Below are 24,096 nucleotides of genomic sequence, written 5' to 3' on the forward strand. Positions count from 1 at the left end.
CCAACTCTCACATCCATATATGACCACTGGAAAAACCATAGTCTTGACTTGACAGACCTTTGTTGACAAAGTAATGTCTCTGCTTTTTAAAATGCTGTCTAGGTTGGTCATAACTTTCCTTCCAAGGAGTAAGCGTCTTTTAATTTCATAGCTGCAATCACCATCTGCAGTGATTTTGGAGCCCAGAAAAATAAAATCAGCTACTGTTTCCACTGTTTCCCCATCTATTTGCCATGAAGTGATGGGACCGGATGCCATGATCTTAGTTTTCTGAATGTTGAGTTTTAAGCCAACTTTTCCACTTTCCTCTTTCACCTTCATCAAGAGGCTCTTTAGTTCTTCTTCACTTTCTGCCATAAGGGTGGTGTCATCTGCATATCTGAGGTGATTGATATTTCTCCCAGCAATCTTGATTCCAGCTTGTGCTTCTTCCAGCCCAGCGTTTCTCATGATGTACTCTGCATGTAAGTTAAATAAGCAGGGTGACAATATACAGCCTTGACGTACTCCTTTTCCTATTTGGAACCAGTCTGTTGTTCCATGTCCAGTTCTAACTGGTGCTTCCTGACCTGCATATAGGTTTCTCAAGAGGCAGCTCAGGTGGTCTGGTATTCCCATCTGTTTCAGAATTTTCCACATTTTATTGTGATCCACACAGTCAAAGGCTTTGACATAGTCAGTAAAGCAGAAACAGATATTTTTCTGGAACTCTCTTGCTTTTTCGATGATCCATCAGATGTTGGCAATTTGATCTCTGGTTCCTCTGCCTTTTCTAAAACCAGCTTAAACATCTGGAAGTTCATGGTTCACGTATTGCTGAAGCCTGGCTTGGAGAATATGTGAGCATTAGTTTCCTAGTGTGTGAGATGAGTGCAGCTGTGCAGTAGTTTGAGCATTCTTTGGTATTGCCTTTCTTTGGGATTGGAATGAAAACTGACCTTTTCCAGTCCTGTGGCCACTGCTGAGTGTTCCAAATTTGCTGGCATATTGAGTGCAGCACTTTCATAGCATTGTCTTTCAGGATTTGAAATAGCTCAACTGGAATTCCATAACCTCCACTAGCTTTAGTGATGCTTCCTAAGGCCCACTTGACTTCACATTCCAGGATGTCTGGCTCTAGGTGAGTGATCACACCATGGTGATTATCTGGGTCATGAAGATCTTTTTTGTACAGTTCTTCTGTGTATTCTTGCCACCTCTTCTTAATATCTTCTGCTTCTGTTAGGTCCCTACCATTTCTGTCCTTTATTGAGCCCATGATCATCCCCTGGTATTTGCTCCCACCTCTCCTAAAGGAACAGATGCTAAAAAAAAAAACAAAGTGGGAGCTTTGTTAGAGAGCGAAAGATTGCAATAGCACAATGTCTTTAGAGATGATCCTGGTTTATTAGGACAAGGAGGTAAGGAAGTAATAAATAGTAGATTCAACATAAAGAGGAGTTGGGTTTCAGTGGGTCAAGATTTTAGTCAAACATCATACAAAATGATGGGAAAACAAATAGGGAGGAAAGAGTATGAAGCTTTTGTTTTTCTAGTTTTAACATTTGTTTTCATGTCTAAATAGGTATGCAGTGGAACTGATGAAGACCCTGATGATAAAAATGCACCATTTCGACAACGGCCGTTTTGCAAATATAAAGGACATACTGCTGATCTGCTTGATCTTTCCTGGTCTAAAGTAAGAAATTCTTATTTGAATTTTGTATTCTGCATAACTTTTTAGGATAAGAACAAATGTTTTATTTGTATGATTGTCACCATCAAGTCTGAATGTCTGTAACTACTTTGTGGGAGTTACAAATTAATTGAAATTAAAAAAGAGAAATGATAGATTAGGCTAATAAGAAAATGTTTATGTTACTTAACAGCTTCTATCTGGATCTGTCTATATACTTATACTTCTTGCTTCTTTTATAAAGTAGTTTTGCAAAATAACTGTCCTCAGCAAAATGCATATGACTTCAACTACAAAGATGAAGTCTGACCTAGCCAATCAAGACTGTTTTGGAGCTAGTCTGCTACCTTCATGAAATTATTAATTTAGGTTTAACAATTATATTCTACAAATCAATGGTAAGTCTTCATTTTATGCTTTTTTTCCTTAGAGCAAGATTATTTTAGGAGTAGTGGGCTATTTTGCCACCATTCAAATATCTTAGAAGTTTGCAAAAATTTTAAGAGATATTTTAAATTTCATTTAAGATATCTGAAACATGAAGCCATTTTTGGAATTTTTTTTTAATTTTTACATTATTCAATATACTTCCCTTGTATTAAAATTTGTCAGTAATCAGAATCTAATATATATTAAGAATTTGTGGGGGAAAGTAATATTTAAAAGCCTTAAATTGAGAAAAGTCATCTGAGTTAACAAAATACTAGCAAGGATACTGGTAATGCCCATATATTTTAACTATGTCAAGAGAACTTCACGTATCACAAAGATATCACTGGTATGTATTGGCAAGTCAGATTCCCAGGTGGCTCAGTGATAAAGAATCTGACTGCTGATGCAGGAGATGTGGGTTCAACCCCTGGGTCAGGAAGATCCCCTGGAGAAGAGAATGGCAACCCACTCTAGTATTCTTGCCTGGAAAATCTCATGGACGGAGGAGCCTGGTGGGCTTCCAAAGAGTTGGACATGACTGAGCGTGCACACATGCTAGTGAGTCAGGCTTCCCTGAGCTTCAGCTTTGAGTCACTCCACTTCTGAATTGCTGCACCTATCATATTTGTGTAGATATTATGGGTGCATTTCATAACATCTTTCTCTAACCTCCTGGAACAAGCTTGGGCCTCACCTGGTAGTCTAATTCTAAATTGAGCCCCAGTTGTACCTTTGTACTTCCCCCTTCACTCTAATCATGTTCATCTAGAATAAGAAGTACAAAGCACCTAATTGGGAACCCTACACTCATTTTACTGTCTTAAAGCAAGCCAGTATTTTTTGTGAAATGCAAAACTAACTGAAGAAATTAATTCTCCATTGACTGCTGTATCAGTCAGGGTTCTCCAGAGTAACAGAATCAAGAGGAAATGCATACATCAGGAAGTTTATTTTAAGGAATTGGCTCACACGGTTGTGGGGCCAAGCAAGTTTAAAATCTGTAGGGCAGACTTTGAAAGCACAGCAGGTGTCATACTGGAGTCTTAAGGCAGAATTTCTTCTCCAGAAAACCTCAGTTTTGTTCTTAAGGCCTTCATTTGTCTGTGTGCTCTTCCCTTAAACTTTCTTGTTACTTAACTGTTTATGTATGTAGGTTTCTAGGTCTTATTGGCAATGAGATTCTAAACCCCTCAAGAGTATGGGTCTGACTTTCTTTACTGTTGTTTCTTTCAGTATCTAGCACAGTTGATATTTATAAGGGGTTTTCTGTTTGTTGAAAATTTATTTTGTGCCAGGTAGCAAGAATTACCTTGTTAGTTCTTTTTTTTTAACATTTACCTTCTTAGTGCTGTGAGGTGGATGCTATTTCATATTGTGGATTAGAAGACTGGGCCTCTGACCCATCCCAGATCACAAAACTAGTTATGGGTAGAACCTAGATCTGAATCTAATTTTTCTGACTCATAAGACCATGCTTAGTTCAAGAAAACTATTTAATTTTGTTTAGTTAATAAGTATTTATTGAACAAAAATCTCTTAGCATGATAGAACCAGTCTTAACACGTCTTCGACATCTTCACTTTTAGGGATGTTTTAGTATTTCTTTTGTATACTTAAACCAATGGACTGTTGGAAGAATTGAATAAATTCAGTTTTAATGAACAGCAGACCATAGATTTAGTTTTTATACACTTGTTATTAAGTATCAGCAAATATAAAGCAAACTGTATATACTCTTCAAAACTTCTGGAACTGAGTGGACCTTGAAAATAAAAAGAATTGTTATTAGATGTTTCAAAAGTTATTATAAATCTTTCAAAATTCTATTTTTTCTATTATTTTGGTTTTATTTTATATTTTTATTTTTGGGTTTTTAGATTTTTTTCTTTTCTCTTTTTTTCTTTTTTTTTCTCATGTCAAAGTTTTATTTTTAGTTGTAAGATATATCTTTATTTTAAAATAGGTATACCACATAAAATATACAGATTTTTACACTAGCCCAGATAGTATATATGTATCAGTACAGTAACATATCTGAATCCATATTTGTGCTTAGTCTTTTTACATTCAAAGATTAAAGAGTCTTTATACTTTAAGCAAATAACAAAGCATCTCATTTTTCATAAGCACTCTGCACAGTAGTATAGTGGTTAGAGCCTGACCTAGAGCCAGACTACTCAGGTTCAAATTGCAGCTCTGCCACTGACAAGCTGTATAGTCTTTGACAAATTATGTAACCTCTCTACCTCAGTGTTCTCATTTGCAAAAGCAGATAATAATGTACATACCTCATAGGGTTGCTATATAGTGCTGAGAACAATGTTTAGCATACTGTAAGTACTCAGTAAATATCATCATTATTTCAATTTGTTTAGCACCTTTACTCATGCCAAAGAATACTAAGATTTCATTTGCGTTTCCTTGTTCAGCATAACTCATAGTTCTTCCCTTAAATAGATTTGTGTTTAGAAGTTAAAGAGCTTCAGCCAGCTGGAAGCTTTTGACAAATAGATGTTTGGTTTCTGGTGATGAGCCATCATAATGCCTAAGTCAGTTACACTACCCTCTTCTAGCTTTGAAAAATCTGAGACATTTAACAGTTTCTATTCTCTAATTTTTTTGCCTGAGGTGTGACAGGTGCACAATAACTTTTCATTTCCGTGCTGCTTTGGATGGTGATCTTTTTGAAGGCATGTTAAGTGACAGTTAGGGAACTCATGTAAGTTAAAATTCACTAGTGTTATCAATGTGAAAATAACCGAAGTGATGCTAACTTCCAGTAGGTGCAGACTCCAACGACTAAGGCACACCCTGGTCCTCTCTTGGCATCTTGCAAATTTCTTTCAATAGAAGTCATAAGATTCATCCTCATTTCAGAATATGTAATGTGAAAAAGTCTTAGAATCAAAGAAATATGGTATTTAACTATTTGGGGGAAAAATGGGATTGTCCAAGTGAATTGGATGTCTTTTGTGCTGTCTGATCCTGCATATAACAGTAATAATAATAACAAAACTATTGAGGTACTAAAACTAAAAGTTCACTTTTATGATGTAAATATTTTTTTATATGATGATAAAATAATCAATGTCAATTTCTCCATAGAACTACTTTCTGCTTTCTTCTTCAATGGATAAAACAGTCAGATTATGGCACATTTCCAGAAGAGAATGCCTTTGCTGTTTTCAGCATATAGATTTTGTCACTGCCATAGCTTTCCATCCGAGAGTAAGTGTTTACATGTTTTTTGTTATACTATGAGGAAGGTGAGGGAACCAGGTTTCTCTGGAGGATATCTGGACGACAGGAAAAAAAATTATTAATAGCCATATAGTTTACAGCAACTTAATTTAATGTTTCATTCTGCTTTAGAAATAAGAAAGGAACTAAATATTGTACTAATCTGCATTAGAAGAGCTGGAAATATTATAGTCTAAATATCAATATACTAGTGAAAAGTCATCCCAAGTCTTTAATAAAACCTGCAGGGTATAAATAAATAAGATATCCTATTAAAGAGGAAAGAGGTTGGAGATGGTGGAAGAAGAAAATACAGCAGGTAAATAAGAAAGGGAAGCATATAGGCAGGAATAGTTAGTTGCAGGAGAGTCAGGAAGGGAAGAGATAAAGAAAAGGTTGAAAGTGGCAAAGACCAAAATTCATTACAAGATAGACTGAATTCCTGTTTCATATCTGGAAACATTGTGAATCTTGAGATCTCCTCTTACTCATTTTCAGTGTAGAAAATCCTGTAATATCTTTCTTCCAGAAGGAATTTCATATGATTTCAACTAAAGGAGAAAAGTCAACTCTCATGGACTCCAGACCTATCTGATGCCCTTGTAAGATAGATCCACTAAAATGCATAAGGCTAGAGAAGTTTTAGTTCTTTGCAGCTGTAAGCACAGGGATGTCATGTGTTGGCACTGCTTCACCAGCTAGGTTGAAATAAGTGGAAGGCTTGAGCTGACCTTTGTTGACTTTCCCTCCCCTATGTTGGTGTATATGATTACATTTCCAATCGTGTCCTCATCTCTATATGTTAATACCCGTTGTCTTTTTAATGCAGACTTTCAATTATATTCACATTTCTTTCTCTCTTTCCTCAGATTAAGAAAGAAGAATGACTTTTGTCTCTCAATATAATTTCCCTCCCTGGGCAGGCTTATAACATAGGCATTAATAAAGTACTTTATTAAGAACTTTTGAAAATTAAAGATGTTTAATCTGTGTTAACACCATATCAGTTTGACCATCAAGCTCTCGAGGCTTCTTTCTGAAAAATACCCCCATCCTGTCACCTAAGGATGCAACAGAAGAATGGATTTACCCCTGTCAGCAACTGTGAACAAAATCCCCCACCTCTATTTTAACTATAATGTATCAGAGTGGAAAGAGAGGGGTATTAGATGGTGATAGTTATCCATGTAGTACTTTATCATAAAGGTTTCTGTTTAGTCAGCAATTTTCCTATACCTTTATTTGGTTTTATTTTAGAAACCGAAAAGCCTTATTTCTAAAACTTCTACTTACCTGGAGAGTTTATGAGAGGGGCTGGGGAAGAATGGAGTGATGTTGACATTTTCCTTGGCAATATGACTGTATCAAATAATGTAACTTGGAAGGAAGCAGGGTTATAAAAGAAATAGCAAAATAGAGATACTCACACATATACACATGTGTATATGTGTATATAATGAATTGTAAGACAAAGATAAAGTATTTTTACTTGTTCAGCACTTCTACTGATATACATTGAGTTGAGCCTACTATACCATATCTGTAAAAATACCTATTCTATGAAGGTTATCCTTGACAGGCTTCAGAAGTAGGTAAGAATAATAATCTTGAGTGGAAAAGAAAATCTGTTTCATGTTTTGGTGTCCTAATTATTTTATCTTATCTTTAATTCTTATGTTACCAAAAATTAAAGCAACTTTGTGATAGGCCTGGTTTAGTTTAGAACAAGGTTTCTAAACCTTGGCACTAATGGCATTTTGGGTTGGATAATTCTTTTTTGTAGAGAGGGAAGGCTGTCTTGTGCATTGTAGTGTGTTTAACAGCATTTCTGGGCTCTTCCCACTAGATGTCAGTAGCGCCCACCCCTTAAATTGTGACAATCAGAAATGTCTCCAGACATAGCTAGATGTCCCCTGTGGGGCCTGTTTGCCCCCATCTGAGAATCCTTGGTTTGAAATTGAAAATTTGGTTGAGAATTTAAATAGTGACGCGATTCTCTGCTGACGGGGTGTTGGAGTTCCAAAAATTAACTGGTTCTGTGAGCTAACTAACATTAGTTACTTTTTTATCCATGTATTTATTACATGTATCCCAAGGAAGGTATGGGCAAATGTACCATTATAGGGTAGTGTTTCCCAAAGCATGTTCCTTGAATGTGCTAGCCCTGCTAGGTGTCCCTACCTGACCCCCTGCCAACCCCCCGCAGAAAGATTCAGAACACATATTAACAGAGAACCCAGAATTTCTCAAACTTATTTGATCACAAAACACTTCTACATGATACTTACTCCATTGTCTGTTAACATCTATTCTTTGGGAAAAGCAGTTTAAGGATATGATAAATGATTAGAACCTCATTTCTCAAAAATGAATATTGAGGTTTCTAATTGTTATTTTTAGTGAATAAAATAATGCTTACTGTAATATTTTTAAAATAAAATCTTACATATTTTAACATTTATTTCTAATAGACTTGACGTATTGATTTTGCTGATTAGTTTTTCTTCATGTGGTAAAATGAAAGCTTCCTCTTTTGCCACCTTTTTAGGATGACAGGTATTTTCTAAGTGGGTCTTTGGATGGAAAGCTCCGCCTTTGGAACATACCTGACAAAAAAGTGGCTTTGTGGAATGAAGTAGATGGTCAAACAAAATTGATCACAGCTGCAAATTTCTGTCAGAATGGCAAATATGCAGTGATTGGAACATATGATGGAAGGTGTATTTTCTATGATACAGAGGTAAATGACAATCTTGTATAAATTACATACTTGAATACTTGGAAGACCCTTTTGTGGTTTGGAATAAGTTGGCATATCCTCCCTGGACTTTAACTGCCTTATCTGTAAATTGGGACAAATAATATTAATACCATGTTTGTCTGTGAGTTAGCTCAGATGATCTTTGAGGTTCTAATTCTGATCTTTTTAAATTGTGGTTTCCTTTTAGCATTTGAAATACCACACACAGATACATGTCCGATCTACTAGAGGGCGCAACAAGGTTGGAAGAAAAATTACTGGCATTGAGCCTTTACCTGGAGAAAATAAGGTACTAAGTATTCAAAACCATCTCTCTCCACACTATATATAGACTCCTGAAAGTAAGTTCTTCATATCTTGGCTAAGAATATATTTCCTTTCTTATGGAATATTGCTTTTTCTAGTTTTGAGGTATATTCTATATTTGTGTAACACCCTTTTTTGGTTGTACCTTAACACAGATTAAATGGTGGTATTTTTAACTTTTCCTTTGATTTGTTTTTAGATACTGGTAACCTCAAATGACTCCAGAATCAGACTATATGATCTTAGAGATTTGTCGCTGTCCATGAAGTATAAAGGTTACGTCAACAGCAGCAGCCAGATCAAAGCAAGTTTCAGGTAAATTGGCAATGAGGAATTCCCCATAGAGATCACAATATTTCTCCCCTACTCCCATTTTTCCATTGATCTATACCTTATGTTTATATGTTTATGTATAATGGTGTTAGTTACTTTGGATTTTTACAACTGGTATCTCATATTATCAATCATACAGAACTTACCTTATCCACCTGTTTGGTAGAGTTAGAATTGCTCCTTCTCTGCTGATGAGGAAGCAACATCCAGAAAATTAAGTAATTTGCCTTAAGTCACACTGGTAGTAGCAGAGCCAGGATTAGAAGACTCCCAGCTCCAGAATTTGTGCTTTTGTACTTTCATGTATGCTTTCTAAGAGGAGACTTATCCCACCACCACTCACCCTTGGCCTTTTAAGTACAGAAACTAATAAAGCATTTTGAGACCCTAAGGTACAATGTCCTGTATTTATACCTTTACATGTCATTATTATTTGAACTTTTAATTTAGGGTCTGCAGGCTCTCCTGAAATACCTACCTCTTCTTTCTTTATAGCCCTCTTTATTTCAGTCCTTTTCTTACCAGTTCTCTGTTTTTCTTGAACTACCCAGTAATTACCCAGTAATTTAATTAGTAAAGTATTCAGCTTCTCTCTTTTATCTCTTAAGTAGACGTTCCTCCTGAGGGCTTCCCTGGTGGCTCAGTGGTATAGGATCTGCCTGCAATGCAGGAGACACAGGTTCCATCCCTGGGTGGGGAAGATCCCCTGGAGAAGGAAATGGCAACCCACTCCAGTATTCTTGCCTGGGGAATCCCATGGACGGAGGAGCCTGGCGGGCCTGGTGTCACAGAGTCGTACATGACTTAGAGACAAGGCAGCAGCAACAGGCATTCCTCCCAGTATGGGTTAACCCAGCACCGGTTACCTAGAACCTTGATGAACATACGAATGCCACTGGCCACCAATATCAACCATATCACCCATATCAATGTTTAGGGCCTCTGAAGTGAGGCTAGGAGTCTGTATTTCAGCAAGTTCTCTTAGGTGTTTCAAACTAGGGAGCTCTGATAGAGAGAAACCCCTAAAAAGCCCCACAACTTTGATTCTTTTTCTTTCTTCCCTAAATTTAGCCATGATTTTAATTACCTTGTTAGTGGCTCAGAAGATAAGTATGTTTATATCTGGAGTACTTACCATGACTTAAGCAAGTTTACTTCAGTCAGGAGAGATCGTAATGACTTTTGGGAAGGTATTAAAGGTAAGCAAATGCCCAGTTTGGTGTGTCTTTTAAATAAATAAAGTTAAAATGAAGATATATTATAGGTAAATTTGTATAGGCATTATTTCAGAGAGAGAGTTTGGCAGTTTTAACTGCTTTCAGTTTGTATTGGCTTTGTTTGACTTCTCTATACCAAGGAAGAACTTATACTTGTGTAAAATTTGAGACGTCATGGAATCTCAGAACTTGTATGTGGTTTTGGTCTTTTTTTTTTTAAGAAAATATTTTTGAGTTTTAAATAGTTCTGAGTTACTTATCTGTTCATTTCTAAAGATATTTGTATAGAACATACACTATTATATTTTTTGCATATTATACTTTTTATCTTGATGTTTAGAATCAAGCTTATTAGTTATCCTAAAGTCGATTTTTTTTTACAGCACATAATGCAGTTGTTACATCAGCTATCTTTGCTCCAAACCCAAGTTTGATGTTGTCTTTGGATGTGCAATCTGAAAAATCAGAAGGAAATGAAAAAGGTGAAGATGCCGAAGTGTTGGAAACCATGCCCTCTGGTAGGTACCTGTGTTTTATTTGTCCTTCATGCTCTCTGATCAGCCTTTAGTAGCTTCATTGATCTATGAGTATTATGAGGTCTTGATGAATATGAAGAATATTTCTTGTATACAACATAATGGTTGACAGATACTCATTTCTGAACGTTTTGGTAACATAATTCTTGGAGGTTTTACTTCTCTTAAATTCACCTGGGAATTAAAAATGAAAATTTTGAAAGGTTGTAATTTTTTTATGAACAGTTGTTCTCTTTAGAGAAATGCAAACAAGACATAAATATATACAAAATATATCACCTTTCTCTTCCACTACAGTATCATCTCTGTGAGGACACAGATTTTATGTATTTTATTTATTGTTGTAGTGCCAGTGCCTAGCCCAGTGCTTGCCTGCATATGGTAGATGCTTAATAAAGAATTACTGAATAAGTGAGTTAAACCAAAATGAAAGCAGTATTCTTTTCTCTTGCCACAAATATATAGCTTCTCATAGATAGCTCTTGGGTTGACCAAAAAGTTTGTTTGGGTTTTTCCCTCATATCCAGTGGAAAAACCTGAATGAAGTTTTTGGTCAACCCAGTATCTCCAAGCCTGTAATAAGGCTTTAATAATGAAGAGTCCTTTCAGTTATATAGAATGCTCAGATTAGGAAGTGAAAAGAAACCATCAAGTAGTAGTAGTAAGTGCCAATTATATAAAAATTATTTTCCTGTTAATTCTTTTTTTTTTCTGTTAATTCTTAAGAACAAGATAAAGCCATGTGAATTTGGACCAGTTGTTAACAAATACAGTTTGTATTGTTATACTCGATTGCAGAATATTTTAGTAAATGCGTTTTCTCACTTTAGAGACTACACCAGGTCTTGAAGAGTGTTATAAAGACACAGCAATACATACAGTGTACCAAGAGTGCTTCTAAAATTATTTGAACATTTAAAAGTTCTCAAGCATGTTTATTTAATCTCAAGCAGTTTCCCTTGTGGTATTGTTTGCACTCTACACTGCACTAAATACACTATTTCTTCTGTCTGTGAAGCAAAATTTTGATACCAAAGACAAGCTTCAGTCTAGCACTTCTTTCAATTACATGATTTAAAAATAAACCAACTCAGAATTATTACACCTTTACTAAATGCCTGTTTGGAAATATTTCTTTTCATTTTTTTCCCTCACAGTCAAATCCTGTTTCTGTCTTCTAAATTAAGTCGTTTGGTTGGGTTTTTTCTTTTCTTTTTGTCCAATGATTCCTTTTTACACTCTGTACATTCCCCTACATATTGCACAGAAAATTCTAGCTTTTTAAACTATTTGAGGAAAAATGGAAAGTGCTTTTTTTTAGACTTCTCAAAACCGCACAGTATTAACATTGTTCAGTTACCACTTCGCTGGGTCCTTTTTAAAGAGGCACAACTTTGGATCATACTCAGATTTGTGTTTGCTATTTTCTACCTGTGTAGGTATATTCTAAGAATACTCTCAAACCCAGGGTATGAGACCATAAAGTATATCTGATTGCCCTCCTCTTTATTCCTGACATATTTGACTATTTAAGCTTCCATTTTCCTCATGTTTAAAATGGTGATAATACCTCATTGATAAGGTTTTGATATGGGCAGAAGACCTAAATGACATTTCTTCAAAGAAGACATACAGATGGCCAACAGGCACATGATAAGATGTTCCATATCACTAATTATTAGAGAAATGCAAATCAAAGGTACAGTACACACACACACATACACATACACACACACACACAGAGAGAGAAATATTACTCACCCATTAAAAAGAATGAAATAATGCCACTTGCAGCAACATGGATGGACCTAACGATTATATTAAGTGAAGTAAGTCAGACAGACAAAGATAAGTATGATATCATTTATATATGAAATCTAAAAAATAGTACCAATGAACTTACAAAACAGAAACAGACTCACAGACATAGAAAACAAACTTACAGTTACCAAAAAGGAAGAGGAGAGGGAGAAATTATGAGTATGGGTTTAACAGATGCACACTACCTTATATAAAATATATATAACAAGGATTTACTATATAGCACAGGGAACATATTCAATATCTTGTAACAACCTATAATGGAAAAAATATATATGTACATATATGTGTGTGCATGCTCAGTCATTTTAGTTGTGCCCGACTCTGTGCGACCCTATGGACTGCAGCCTTCCAGGCTTCTCTGTCCATGGGGTTTTCTGGGCAAGAACACTGGTGTAGGTTGCCATACCTTCTTACAGGGGATCTTCCCAACCCAGGGGTCGAACCCATGTCTCTTACATCTACCTGCATTGGCAAGCAGGTCCAATACACTAGTGCCATGTGGGAAGCTCATGTACATATTTATGTACCTCCAAGTGTATGCATGTCTCAATCACTTTTCTGTACAACTGAAACTAACACAGTATTGTAAATCAATTATACTTCAATTTTTAAAAAGATACAGCTGAAAACTAAAAAAGAAACAAGGTTGTGATAAGAATTAAAGATAACACATGCATCTAGCAAAATGCCTGATGTGTAATAGATATTATCATCTTCATTATATAGTATCTTATAAAACATTTTTATATTTATATGTATGATTTCTTTTCTTCTCCAGCCTCTCTGATATCTGTCAGTTGTTTGCTGCTGCTTCTGCTGCATGATGGTACTTTGAGATAAATGAAAAGTGTATTAGGAATGTTCAAAAGTTTAGCATATGTTTTTAGCAAATCTAAGTGAAACCATTTTGTCTAACTCATCCTGTACACAACTGTCCATTTAAAGTTTGGATTATCTGCTTCCTTACAAATCAGCACTTCTTAAGTCTACAATTTTTGCCTGTGCATAATCGTTAACACTGAATTTTGTTTGTTAAATGTTTTTACCGGCAAACGTAAGAGGTAAGCATTTTTGCCATTCAGCATAGCTACATAGTTCTTCAGTATGGACTGGAAAGGCAAAAGGTGTTGTCAGCATTCACAGAGCAATCATGTGTACTGCATTTCATGGCAGTTGCAGTATGTCTGCTGTACAGTAAACCTTACTGTCAATCTCATTAGTGAACCCTGTTAGCAAAAGACTTGCCCAGCTGATCCCATCTTGCCAACACTCCAGTCCTGGGGCTGAATAATACACTAGCCTCTTGCTGTGAGGGCTTCTCTGATGGCCCAGATAGTAAAGAATCTGCCTGCAATGCAGGAGACCCAGGTTCAATCCTTGGCTCAGGAAGATTCCCCTGGAGGAAGGCACAGCAACCCATTCCAGTATTCTTCTTGCCTGGAGAATCCCATGGACAGAGGAGCCTGGTGAGCTATAGTCCATCGGGTCGCAAAGAGTTGGACACGACTAAGTGACTAACACACACACACTCTTGCCATGAAATGAAGAATTAGACAATTTAGAGGCCTTGGCTGCCTGGGACTAAATCCAGGCATCCAGGCCCCAAGGGACCATAATCTCCCTATGCCAGGAAAAGAGCAGCTAAGACAAGGTAAAGTGGAATTGAGCCTCAGAGAGGATGAAAGGATTACGGGAGCAAGCCGGGAAATAGACTGAAAAGGCGGGGAGAGGTTCTTCCCACCCCAGAGGTTGAGGGTCATGGGCATGTGACAGGCTTGTAGCAGCAGACTTCATATTCCTTTAAAATCAATGAAAAACTTTTTTTTATGCTTTTAAGGTATTATGAAGACAGACAACACAGAAGTTCTTCTCTCTGCTGACTTCACTGGAGCAATCAAAGTGTTTATTAACAAAAGGAAAAATGTATCTTAATTTGAAATGACATTTAAAATAAACATATCAGTAAGTTTCTGTATGTACCAGGACTGAAAAAAATCATAGTGTTTCAGGTTAACATCCTTTTTTTTAATTTTTATTGGAAGTTGTTCAAATATAATATATTTTTTGAGAGGCAGTGTTAATGATCTAGTAAACCCTGGATTGATAGACTAGAAAGGAATGTAGCTAGAATAACATTGCCAAACATTAGGCTTTACATTTTGTTACGTTTGTGTTTTTGTTATATAATTGTGAACATGCACAGGTTTCTGCATGAAAATATATTAATATATTAATCACATGTGTGTGCCTTTTGGTTACATGCACTAAATCTAACAGAGTTAAATTATTTCAGTGGCTCTTTTGGCCTCTTATTGAGGAGGAGTGTCTTGTTTCTAGCTTAAATAATTTCTTTTGCACAAAATTTCATTTTTAAGAGAAGTGGTATCTTTTGACTGAGTTATTGTTTTAAAAATGTTATATAGGTTTTCAATAGGTCAACAACCATGTGTAAATGGTTTTTATAAATTTCTCAATTTGGGGACGATTTTTTTTGTGTGTGTGGTCTAAATTGTGGACTTAAGATTCTTTTCTTTGTATGTGTATATATAATTTTTTTTTTTGCCACACTGGAGCACAATGTTTCTATGTAAAGAATTCTTTTCATTCTTTATCCATGAGCACCAGGCTTTGCTCACTTAAAAAAAATTAAGCCGCATTAAGGAGTGAGTCTTCTTTTTTACAATAATGTAAAAATGGACTGTTTACATTTTTTTAAAGCATTGTAGTTTTAAAAATTAAGCTGTTTTGTTTTCTGTTGTTAAATTTGGAAGCCTTTGTAAATATTGATAATGTACCAATGAAATAACATCTGGGGTTGATGGAACCCTAATAATGTTGTTGATGGTTAGCATATGTTTCTGAAAATTAAATATGTATTATTAAAAGTTGGTGGCCAAAAATTGTTAAACATGTGATTTTATTTTCCAATGACTTCAGTAACTTGAGAAATGTAAGAAAATAAAAGTCTTGTTAATTTGATTTTTAGCAAGCAGAGATCAAATTTTGGACCCCTAAATTATAATGCATTAGCTACATACCTTTAAGAAAAATAGTTTTTAATTCTAGTTCTAAAATGAATACTGCTACCAATTCATCTCTATGCTTATACATTCTTTACTGCAGTGGTTTTCAGTATGTAAGTGAGAAGCTGAGGAGCCATGATCATATCCTTATTAATCAGCATAGTCTTGAGTGTCCTGGATTTTCTAGTTCATTCTGTATTGTTTATCTTGGTTTTATTTCTATGCTGCTTTCTTCCTCTTCCCAGCGACATGCTTCCTCCTTCCTCTCCTCCTACCTTCCTCACTATCCTCTCCCCATCTCTCTGCTCACTTTCCTGTACTCTGCCTGACAGATCAAGTTGTTATGCCATTGGCTTTCTAACTGGTCTCTTTCTTAGTCTCAAGGTCTGGATGGCAGTGGAATTGGTCTAGTGTCTCAGAGAACTCAGTGTATTCAACTCTCTGAGGCTGCTTGGGTTTCGCTGACTTCTGCCTGATGCCTCGTAGTCTTGCTGTGGTGCTGGATGTTTCAACTGCATATAATCGGGGTGTTGCCATATGAATATTTCCTGATGGGTTTTATGTGGTTTCTTGAACAAAAAGGCAAAGGCAAAATAGTTGGAATGCAAGCTTAAGAGAACAATACTGATATTTCTAAATTTAATTTTTAAAATGTTGGTTTATCATTATATAAATATGCTGCAAAGTTACAAGTCAGAAAGTGAGTTTGAAAAGGTAGCATCAAGATGTATGTAAAGAAAAATTGAACAGTATTTTTCCCTAAAATGAACTGTATTAGAAACTCACTGTATTAAGTGGTGTGGTATTATTGGAAGGAGCACAGATTCTAGAATTAGATAAACTTAGATTTGGTTTCCTCTTTGAGCACCTTCCTTGGGCATGTTATTTTATATTAATTTCCATGTCCTTATCTGCAATATAAGAATATCTCACTGAAATCATAAGGATTTAGTGAAAATCATGTATATGTAAAACTTGGTACCTAGCTAGTACTCAATAGACATACATTTCTCACTGCATTTCCCGAATCCCTCAGTACACTTCTAGACCAAAAAAAAGGGAGGGGAGGATGTGGAAGCGGAAGCACTTTTCAGATACTGATATTTCATGGATGAATATATATTTTTTTGATGAATAGTATTTTAAGGATTGACAATAGGGCACCAGGCCTTTTTTGTCAACTCAACACTTTAAAAAACTTCCACCATTTATTTGTTATTTAGTTCCTAAGTCATGTCTGACTTGTGACCCAATGAACTGTAACCCGCCAGGCTCCTCTGTCCATGAAATTTTCTAGGCAAGAATACTCAGTGGGTTGCCATTTCCTTCTCCAGTGGATCTTCCCTACCCAGAGATTGAACCTGCATCTCCTGCTTAGCCGGTGGATTCTTTACCACTGAGCCACCTGGGAAGCCACCATCATAAAAGAGAGAACATTTTAATACTAAAAAAAGTCAAGCACAATCTTATCTTAGGGCAACAGTCTATTAAAGTGAATAAATCTAGCTTTTGAAAAAAGTAACCATATTTTCTTATTTTCCCTTTCTCTGGTGAAAATTTCATCACCGAGTTAGTGTGGCTGCCTAAATAAGTTTAAAGCCACATTTCATTAAAAACTCTTTGAAGAGTCATAACAAGCCTTCCCTTGCCTTTATCTTGTTTACATTAATTGGAATTAAAATATGAATGACAACATAATTTAGCATGCCATTTTCTCTGGTCTTTCACATTATACAGCTAAGCAGTTGCTTTTTATTCTTTGAAATACATGTATAACATTAATATATCCATTCCCCAAATTCCAATTTCAAATTTTGAGAGCCGGCTCTCCTTATTGATATGAAAAAATCAAATTTTCGGAATTTTTTAAGTCTTTATTATGGGATTCAGGATAAAACTATGTTTGGGATTTAATATTTCCCCATAAGTTTTCAAAAGAAAATCATGCCCAGTTTCACTGGTTTCTAGTTTCCTGCCTTGCTTCTGCATTAGCATATGTTTATTGAACATCTCCTATGTACAGACCATTGCTGGGACTAGAGAAGAATAAGACAGCGTCTGTGTGCCAGAAGAGCTCACAGTCTGATGGAGAAGGTGGCCACAGAAACAAGCAAGAGACTTGGAACTGTCTCGTGGCTGTAGCCCTAGGAATGCCCCTTCTCATCCTATTCCCAATCTCTGTTTTTTTTTTGCTTCCTAGTAACTCATGACAGCCACTTAACTTTCAGGCCAGTCTTTGTTCATCTAATAGTACAAGTAGCAAAGATAACGTGGGTAAAAGACCTTATGAGTAAGCCAGAGGTAAGGCAGAAAAAACGAAGTACCTAACCAAGGCAACATTTTCACTGGTCTCTGGCACCCCTCCTCCCAGCCTAAAATCATTGTCTATTTCCCCCAAAATCTTACCTGTCTTCTGTTTCAAACTAACTCCTGATTATCAGACTCCTCCCCGCAACTGCTTTCCTGTTCCCTTCAGTTCTGAAGCTTGGTCCATTCTATTTTCTTTTGTTCTCTAGATGTAAGTCATCTAGTCTTGGGGAGCCCAGGTTTCCCCTGTTAACCACAACCACATGGCTGGTGTAGATCCATGCACATGAAATGCATTCAGGTTGATACAGCAGGGCCAGTGCGAAGGGTGGTATGGAAAACAGGGGAGAGATCCACTGCAGATTCCCCAACAAATCAAATGTCATCATGTAGATTACAGGTTATCTAGGCTGGCCCAAGCAGATCGAGCTAGCTTGTATGTCCAGCTACTCTGCACTACATTTTTTAAATTTTATTTTGGAATAACTAGATTTACAGAAAAGTTCCAAAGGAAATATGGCGTTCCCATGTACTTATTACCCAGTTTCCCTTAATGTTAGTATCTTACATTACCATGGTACATTCATCAAAACTAAAATCCACACTGCTGCAATACTATTAAGTAAACTCCCAACTTTATTCATATTGCACCAGTTTTTCACTAGTGTCCTTTTTCAGTTCCAAGATCCAGTCCAGAATACCTTTCATTTAGGCATATTGTGCTTCCTTAATTTAAATAAACTTTATTTTAGAATAGTTTTATATTTTTCAGAAAAGTTTGCATAGTTCACATAACCCCTGCACCAACTTCCCCTGTGGTTAGCATCTGACATTACAGTGGCACATTTTTCACATTAAGGGACCAACACTGGTACATTACTATTAACTCCATGCTTTATTTGGATTTCACTAGTTTTTACCTATGTCCTTTTTCTGTTCAGGAATCCCATCCAGGATGTGACATTATATGTGGTTGTCAGGTCTCCTTTGGCTCTTCTTAGCCATGATGTTCTCTCTTGCTGCCCATGCTTCTGATGACTTCAGCAGTTTTGAGGAGTACTGGTTAAGTATTTTGTTCAATGTCCCTCAGTTGGGTTTGTCTGGTATTTTTCTCATGATTTCAACAGGCTGTAGCCTCTAGGGAGGAAGCTCACGGAGGTGGATTGTTCCTTCATGACATCGCATCAAGCATATATAGTACCAGCATGACTTATCACTTGGCTGAGGAGTGTTTGTCAGGTTTCTCTACTACAAAGTTACTTTTTTCTCACTTTCCATAAATCTGTTCTTTGGAAGTGAATCACTAAGCACAGCCCAAACTCTTGGGGTGGGGAAGAGTAAAGGCCCACCTCCTTGAGAAGCAAGTATCTGTATAACTTAATTTGAAACTGCTTAGTACAGGAGATAGGTCTCTTCTCCCTTATTTATTTATTCAACCATTTGTTTGTATCAGCTTGGACTTACAGGTAATTATTTTATACTTTGAGTTGTAGTCCAACACTGCATTATTTTGTCTTTCAACTTGTTCTTTCAAGTTGGCTTCTATGTCCCTTTGACTTTTTTTTTTTTTTTTGAGCACTTCCTTTCTTTATGTCACTCCTAACATGCTCCAGGTTCATTTCATATGTTTCCAGTTCTGTAATCAACCACTTATCCAGGTTCCTTTTATTAGAGACTGGTATTAAAAATGAAGATCTGGGTGATAGATGTGCTCATTGCTACTGGGGTGTTGTTTCTTTTAGGCCATCTCAGCTGACAGAGCAAAGAAATATATGCATGCATACAAATCTCTGTTGATATCCACATCTATAAAATTTTCTATGTATCTCAATATTAAATTGGATTTGAATCCTTGCTGATGTCTCTGAGTGATCCATTAGTGCATAGATTATTCTAGTTTCCTCCTCTTGCTTATGAATAACCTCTTTCTCCAAGAGTGAGCCACCTGGTTCCCACCATTCACTATCCATTTACTTATTTGTTCAATCACAACATAACATGTTCAGCAGTTTCAGAATTGCTAACCCATATCCCCAGGAGAAACACATTTACCAACTAGACAGTTTTTACATAAAGTCATTTGTCTTTTATGTCATAATATTTGGTCACAACACCATTTTCAGTTACTTAGGTCAGTGCCTTTTTTCTCTACTCAACATCACCTTTTAAAATTAGATTCATCTATATTATCTGTTCTCTATTAAGATTTGATCATATAGATAGCCATACTTATTTAGTAAATAAACAATGGCATTCTTTTGTAGACAACTTCCTGCCTTGCTTTCAGATGTTTACTGCTACTGCTAAGTCACTTCAGTCATGTCCAACTCTGTGCAACCCCATCCCTGGGATTCTCCAGGCAAGAACACTGGAGTGGGTTGCCATTTCTTAGCATTATTCTAAAGCAATTTTACAGTCTGTCCTGTTGCTCCACTGGAGTTGCACTCATTCAGCAAACATCCAGTGCTTAATCTGTGTCAAGATCTTGAGAGAGTCTAATATGCTTTGGATCTCAGAAATTCATGAAGGCATTACAATTATGATTTCAATCATTTTATTGCATATTTTCTGAGTTCCTACTCTGAGGTACTGTAAAGAATAAAAGATAATAAGGTATGGCCTTTTCCTTCAAAGGTCACAATCAGAGCACTCTTCATTAATACGATAGAAACTTTTTTCCGCTATTGGTGGTTTAGTCGCTAAGTCATGTCCAAACTCTTTGTGACCCCATAGACTGTAGCTCACCAAGCTCCTCTGTCCATGGGATTTTCCAGGCAAGAATACTGGAGTGGGTTGTCATTTCCTTCTCCAGGAGATCTTCCACAGCCAGGGATGGAACCTGGGTCTCCTGCATTGTAGGCAGATTCTTTACCAACGGAGCCACCAGGGAAGCCTTTTGTTAATAAGGCCTCTTCAGATTAGCAGTAGAGCATAAATAATGGCAGATCCATTACACATTTTTCAATTTTGAATTTTGTGGGAAACCTAAATCTTAGGAGGAGTTAACAAAAAGTTATAGAGAAACCATGACTTACGGATTATTTCCATGTAAATTACTACCCTCGAAGAAGCATTTGTGAGGGCAGAGTTGGGTTATATATGTTGATTGCTGGCAGGGACTAGTAGCAAGGCTTAGGTAGAAGCAAGGCTTCAGTAGCTACATACCTTATCTATAAAGTGACACAAATTCAAAAGAAATCCTTTCTAATTTAAAATATTTATTTTACTTTAATACTTATACATTGTAGAAACTGTGACTTATATCAAAAAGTTTAAGAAATAATCACCCATAATACTGTAAGTCAGAGATAACAGATATTAATATTTTAGAATATTTAGTTTTATTTTTATGCATGTATATTTTTAAGAGCTTATATAATTATACAAGATAATTTGAATACTATTCATACTACACATCATGGACAGTTTCCATATTTTTTCATGGTGCATAAATGTTCTATCATACGGACACAATGTAAGCAATGTATGGATACTGAGGGTGTACCTGTCTGTATTTTATTACTATGAATAATAGTAAAGATATAGAGGCAAATATCTTTGTCAGAATTTCTAATTACTGACTTAAGATGATAAATCCTTAAAATGGAAGTATAAAGCTTGAACTTCTAAGGATAAGCAATATCATAGATTTACTGTAAAAGTCTTCTGCAAAGGAATTGGGAGCCTGGGTTTGTAGCCTTGGTTCTGGTGGCCTTGTGACTTCAGGAAAGCTAAGGAATTAGGCTCTCTGAGAAATTAGGAAATTAGGAAAAGGCTCTCTGAGAGCCTAACAAAATAGGATATTTAGATTAAGATTCCTTCTAACTCTGGTGGTCCATGTGCCTGGTCAGCATTCCTTCAGAGGCAGTATAGCTAAGAATTCTTTCACTTTCTTGTTTCCTCAGCAGATAGCTAGATAACCTGTGATATGCAAGACAGTCACAGTTTATGTCACCTGCAAAGTCATAGCCATGTGAAGTCTGTTGAAGTCAACTCAGGGAGCTCATTTCTGGAGATGGAATTCCTGGTTATGGAATTGACTAGTAGGAGAAAGGAGGGTGGGTAACAGAGTTGGCTCACCTTGCCCTACCTGTCTACAAGGCCAGTCACCACATCCAGGTATATCAACTCCTCTGCGTTTAGTATACTTCCCTTATTATAGCTTCATTTGTTTGGGTCTTGAAGGTTTTTTTTCCCTGGGAAGAAATAACTAGTTAAGGTGGTATCAGTTAATTTTCCTTATCACTTGGCATTAACTAATAGTTGAGAATAAAGAAAAACAGGGCTCTAGAAAATGTTGGAAGGTACCAGGAAGGAAGAAAGGGAAACATATGGGAGATAAGAAGACTCCAAAACAAACTATGGGCCTCATGTTTTTGTCTAAGGTATTCCAAGCTTCGTCACCGTTAGAGGCCATACCAAGGTCACTTACTTCTGGAATATGGAATGTTGTGTTAAATCAGTTCAGTCATGTCCGACTCTTTGCAACCCTATGAACTGTAACCCACCAGGCTCCTCTGTCCATGGGATTTTCCAGGCAAGAACACTGGACTGGATTGCCGTGCCGTCCTCCAAGGGACCTTCCTGACCCAGAGATCAAAGCTGCGTCTCTTAGGTCTCCTGCATTGGCAGGTGGGTTCTTTACCACTAGCGCCATCTGAGAAGCCCCATGTGGAATGTAGGACCATGTTTATGACAATAAATTGATGGCTCACAGCCCAATACCAACAATAACCAAAACTACCAGAAGGGGGCACTGGGGGTCCCAAGTCAGAGCATCCCTGAGAGCTTCACTGCAGTAAATTCAGCTGCTCCAAGAGCTGGCTGCATTTTATGGCAACTAGGAACCTCGATAAAGCCAAGCCCATCACCTCTCTCACCCAACTGCCAGGACAGGTGTGGCTTTGTGTTGTTAATGTATTTATGTTCATGCTGGCATTAGAACTTCTGACCTGTGGCACCAGAATGGCACAGTCTGAGTTCTACACCTAGAATTTCTAATTACAACTGATCAGGCCCCATATCAGTGTATTTCCCTAATGTTTTTCCTCCAAATACATCCACCAGCTGAATCAGTAAATATTGTCTCCTCTAGCTGACATTTAAAATACTGCAGTGCTGGGGCTTCCCTCGTGGTACACTGGTTATGAATCTGCCTTGCAATGCAAGGGCACAGGTTCCATCCCTGGTTCGGGAAGATCCCACACACCACAGAGCAACTAAACCCGAGCACCACAACTACTGAGCTGACATGCTGCAACTATGGAAGCCCACGTGCCTAGAGCCTGTGCTCCACAACAAGAGAAGCCCCCACAACGAGAAACCCCTGCATTGCAATGAAGAGTAGCCCCTGTTCACCGCAACTAGAGAAAGCCTGCATGCAGCAACAAAAACCCACCGCAGCCAAAAAATTAAATAAATAAACTTTAAGAAATAAAATACTGCAGTACATATTATTCATTATCTGGATAGGAAGACCAAAAGCATAACTTAAAATTGCTAGGAGAACAAAAGGCCTTAGATTTTTCACTGTCCCTAGCTGGGAAGAGTGAGGAGGAATATTGGAGCAGATGGCAGTAATTTTCCTCTCCTGGGACCAGACCAAACAGGGAACCAAAAAACAAGAAGGAACCATATCAATCTGCTGAATCCCCAAAGAAATTTCACGTGCATTTTAGTGAACTGCGAAACTAACCTAAGTTAGCTACAGAACAAAGTGTTTGCTAAAGCACAGCAAACCAGAACTAACCTGCTTTCTAAAAAAGCTGAATATTATAATAATGATCAAAGAGAACTTAAATCGAATCTTGCTTTTGGTAATTCACAATCCATAATCAGGAGTGTCTTCCAAAAGATGAGTTTGGGATGAGGTAAAAAACAAAGATCTTCATGAAGTTCTGTATGTGGCAAGAGCAAATCCCTAAGTATGAGGTGGTGGGAGTGCAGACAGGCTGCAGAAGCACCAAACGCTGGAACAGATCCGGATGGCGATGGGAGTGGAGTGTGGTAGAAAGCCTTAAAACTTCCAGGAACCAAGTTGAAACAGGTACACAAGAGAATGATTCCACTTCATGGTCAATTGTTATGAACTGACCCTTAGAATGTATCTGAAAGTTGATCACAGGGCCTTACAAGTATGAGATGCTCAACAAATGTCCAACTTGAGTTGCCCGCTGTGAAAAAGGCTACAGTAATAGAAGAGAGATTGAAAATTATGTGTGACTTCACTGGCTCTATTTTTACCTTGATGTGGGCATTTGCTAAATCAAAGGAATAATCCATTAGAGACTGGATTTGGTCAGTCAAGCTTCTGTGCATCTCCATTAGGGACAGGATTTATTTTCATCTTATAAATGTAAACAATTACATGAAAGCATTTCGCTCTCAAGCATTAATGTCGAGAACAGAACATTTTGTTTCTCCTTTTTCAAGGCCTTCTCCC

General features: G+C 36.9%; 1 protein-coding gene across 2 annotated transcripts in view; it reads left to right on the forward strand.

Moving 5' to 3' along the window:
- The window catches only part of WDR44 (WD repeat domain 44), an 88,541-nt gene extending 69,032 nt beyond the window's left edge, over positions 1-19,509 (forward strand). The window contains exons 13-20 of one of the 2 annotated variants that reach the window (XM_061136953.1): positions 1,565-1,678; positions 5,213-5,335; positions 7,896-8,087; positions 8,296-8,397; positions 8,614-8,729; positions 9,819-9,946; positions 10,348-10,482; positions 14,162-19,509. In XM_061136953.1, the coding sequence (XP_060992936.1) occupies positions 1,565-1,678; positions 5,213-5,335; positions 7,896-8,087; positions 8,296-8,397; positions 8,614-8,729; positions 9,819-9,946; positions 10,348-10,482; positions 14,162-14,256 (1,005 nt within the window). In that variant the 3' untranslated portion in view covers positions 14,257-19,509. Of the gene's footprint in view, positions 1-1,564; positions 1,679-5,212; positions 5,336-7,895; positions 8,088-8,295; positions 8,398-8,613; positions 8,730-9,818; positions 9,947-10,347; positions 10,483-14,161 lie in introns of those variants that run through there. The other variant, XM_061136954.1, reaches the window with a different exon arrangement.
- The last annotated feature ends 4,587 nt before the right edge of the window (positions 19,510-24,096 follow it).

The sequence above is a fragment of the Dama dama genome, chromosome X (genome assembly GCF_033118175.1).
Source record: "Dama dama isolate Ldn47 chromosome X, ASM3311817v1, whole genome shotgun sequence".
Taxonomy (NCBI): Eukaryota; Metazoa; Chordata; class Mammalia; order Artiodactyla; family Cervidae; genus Dama; species Dama dama.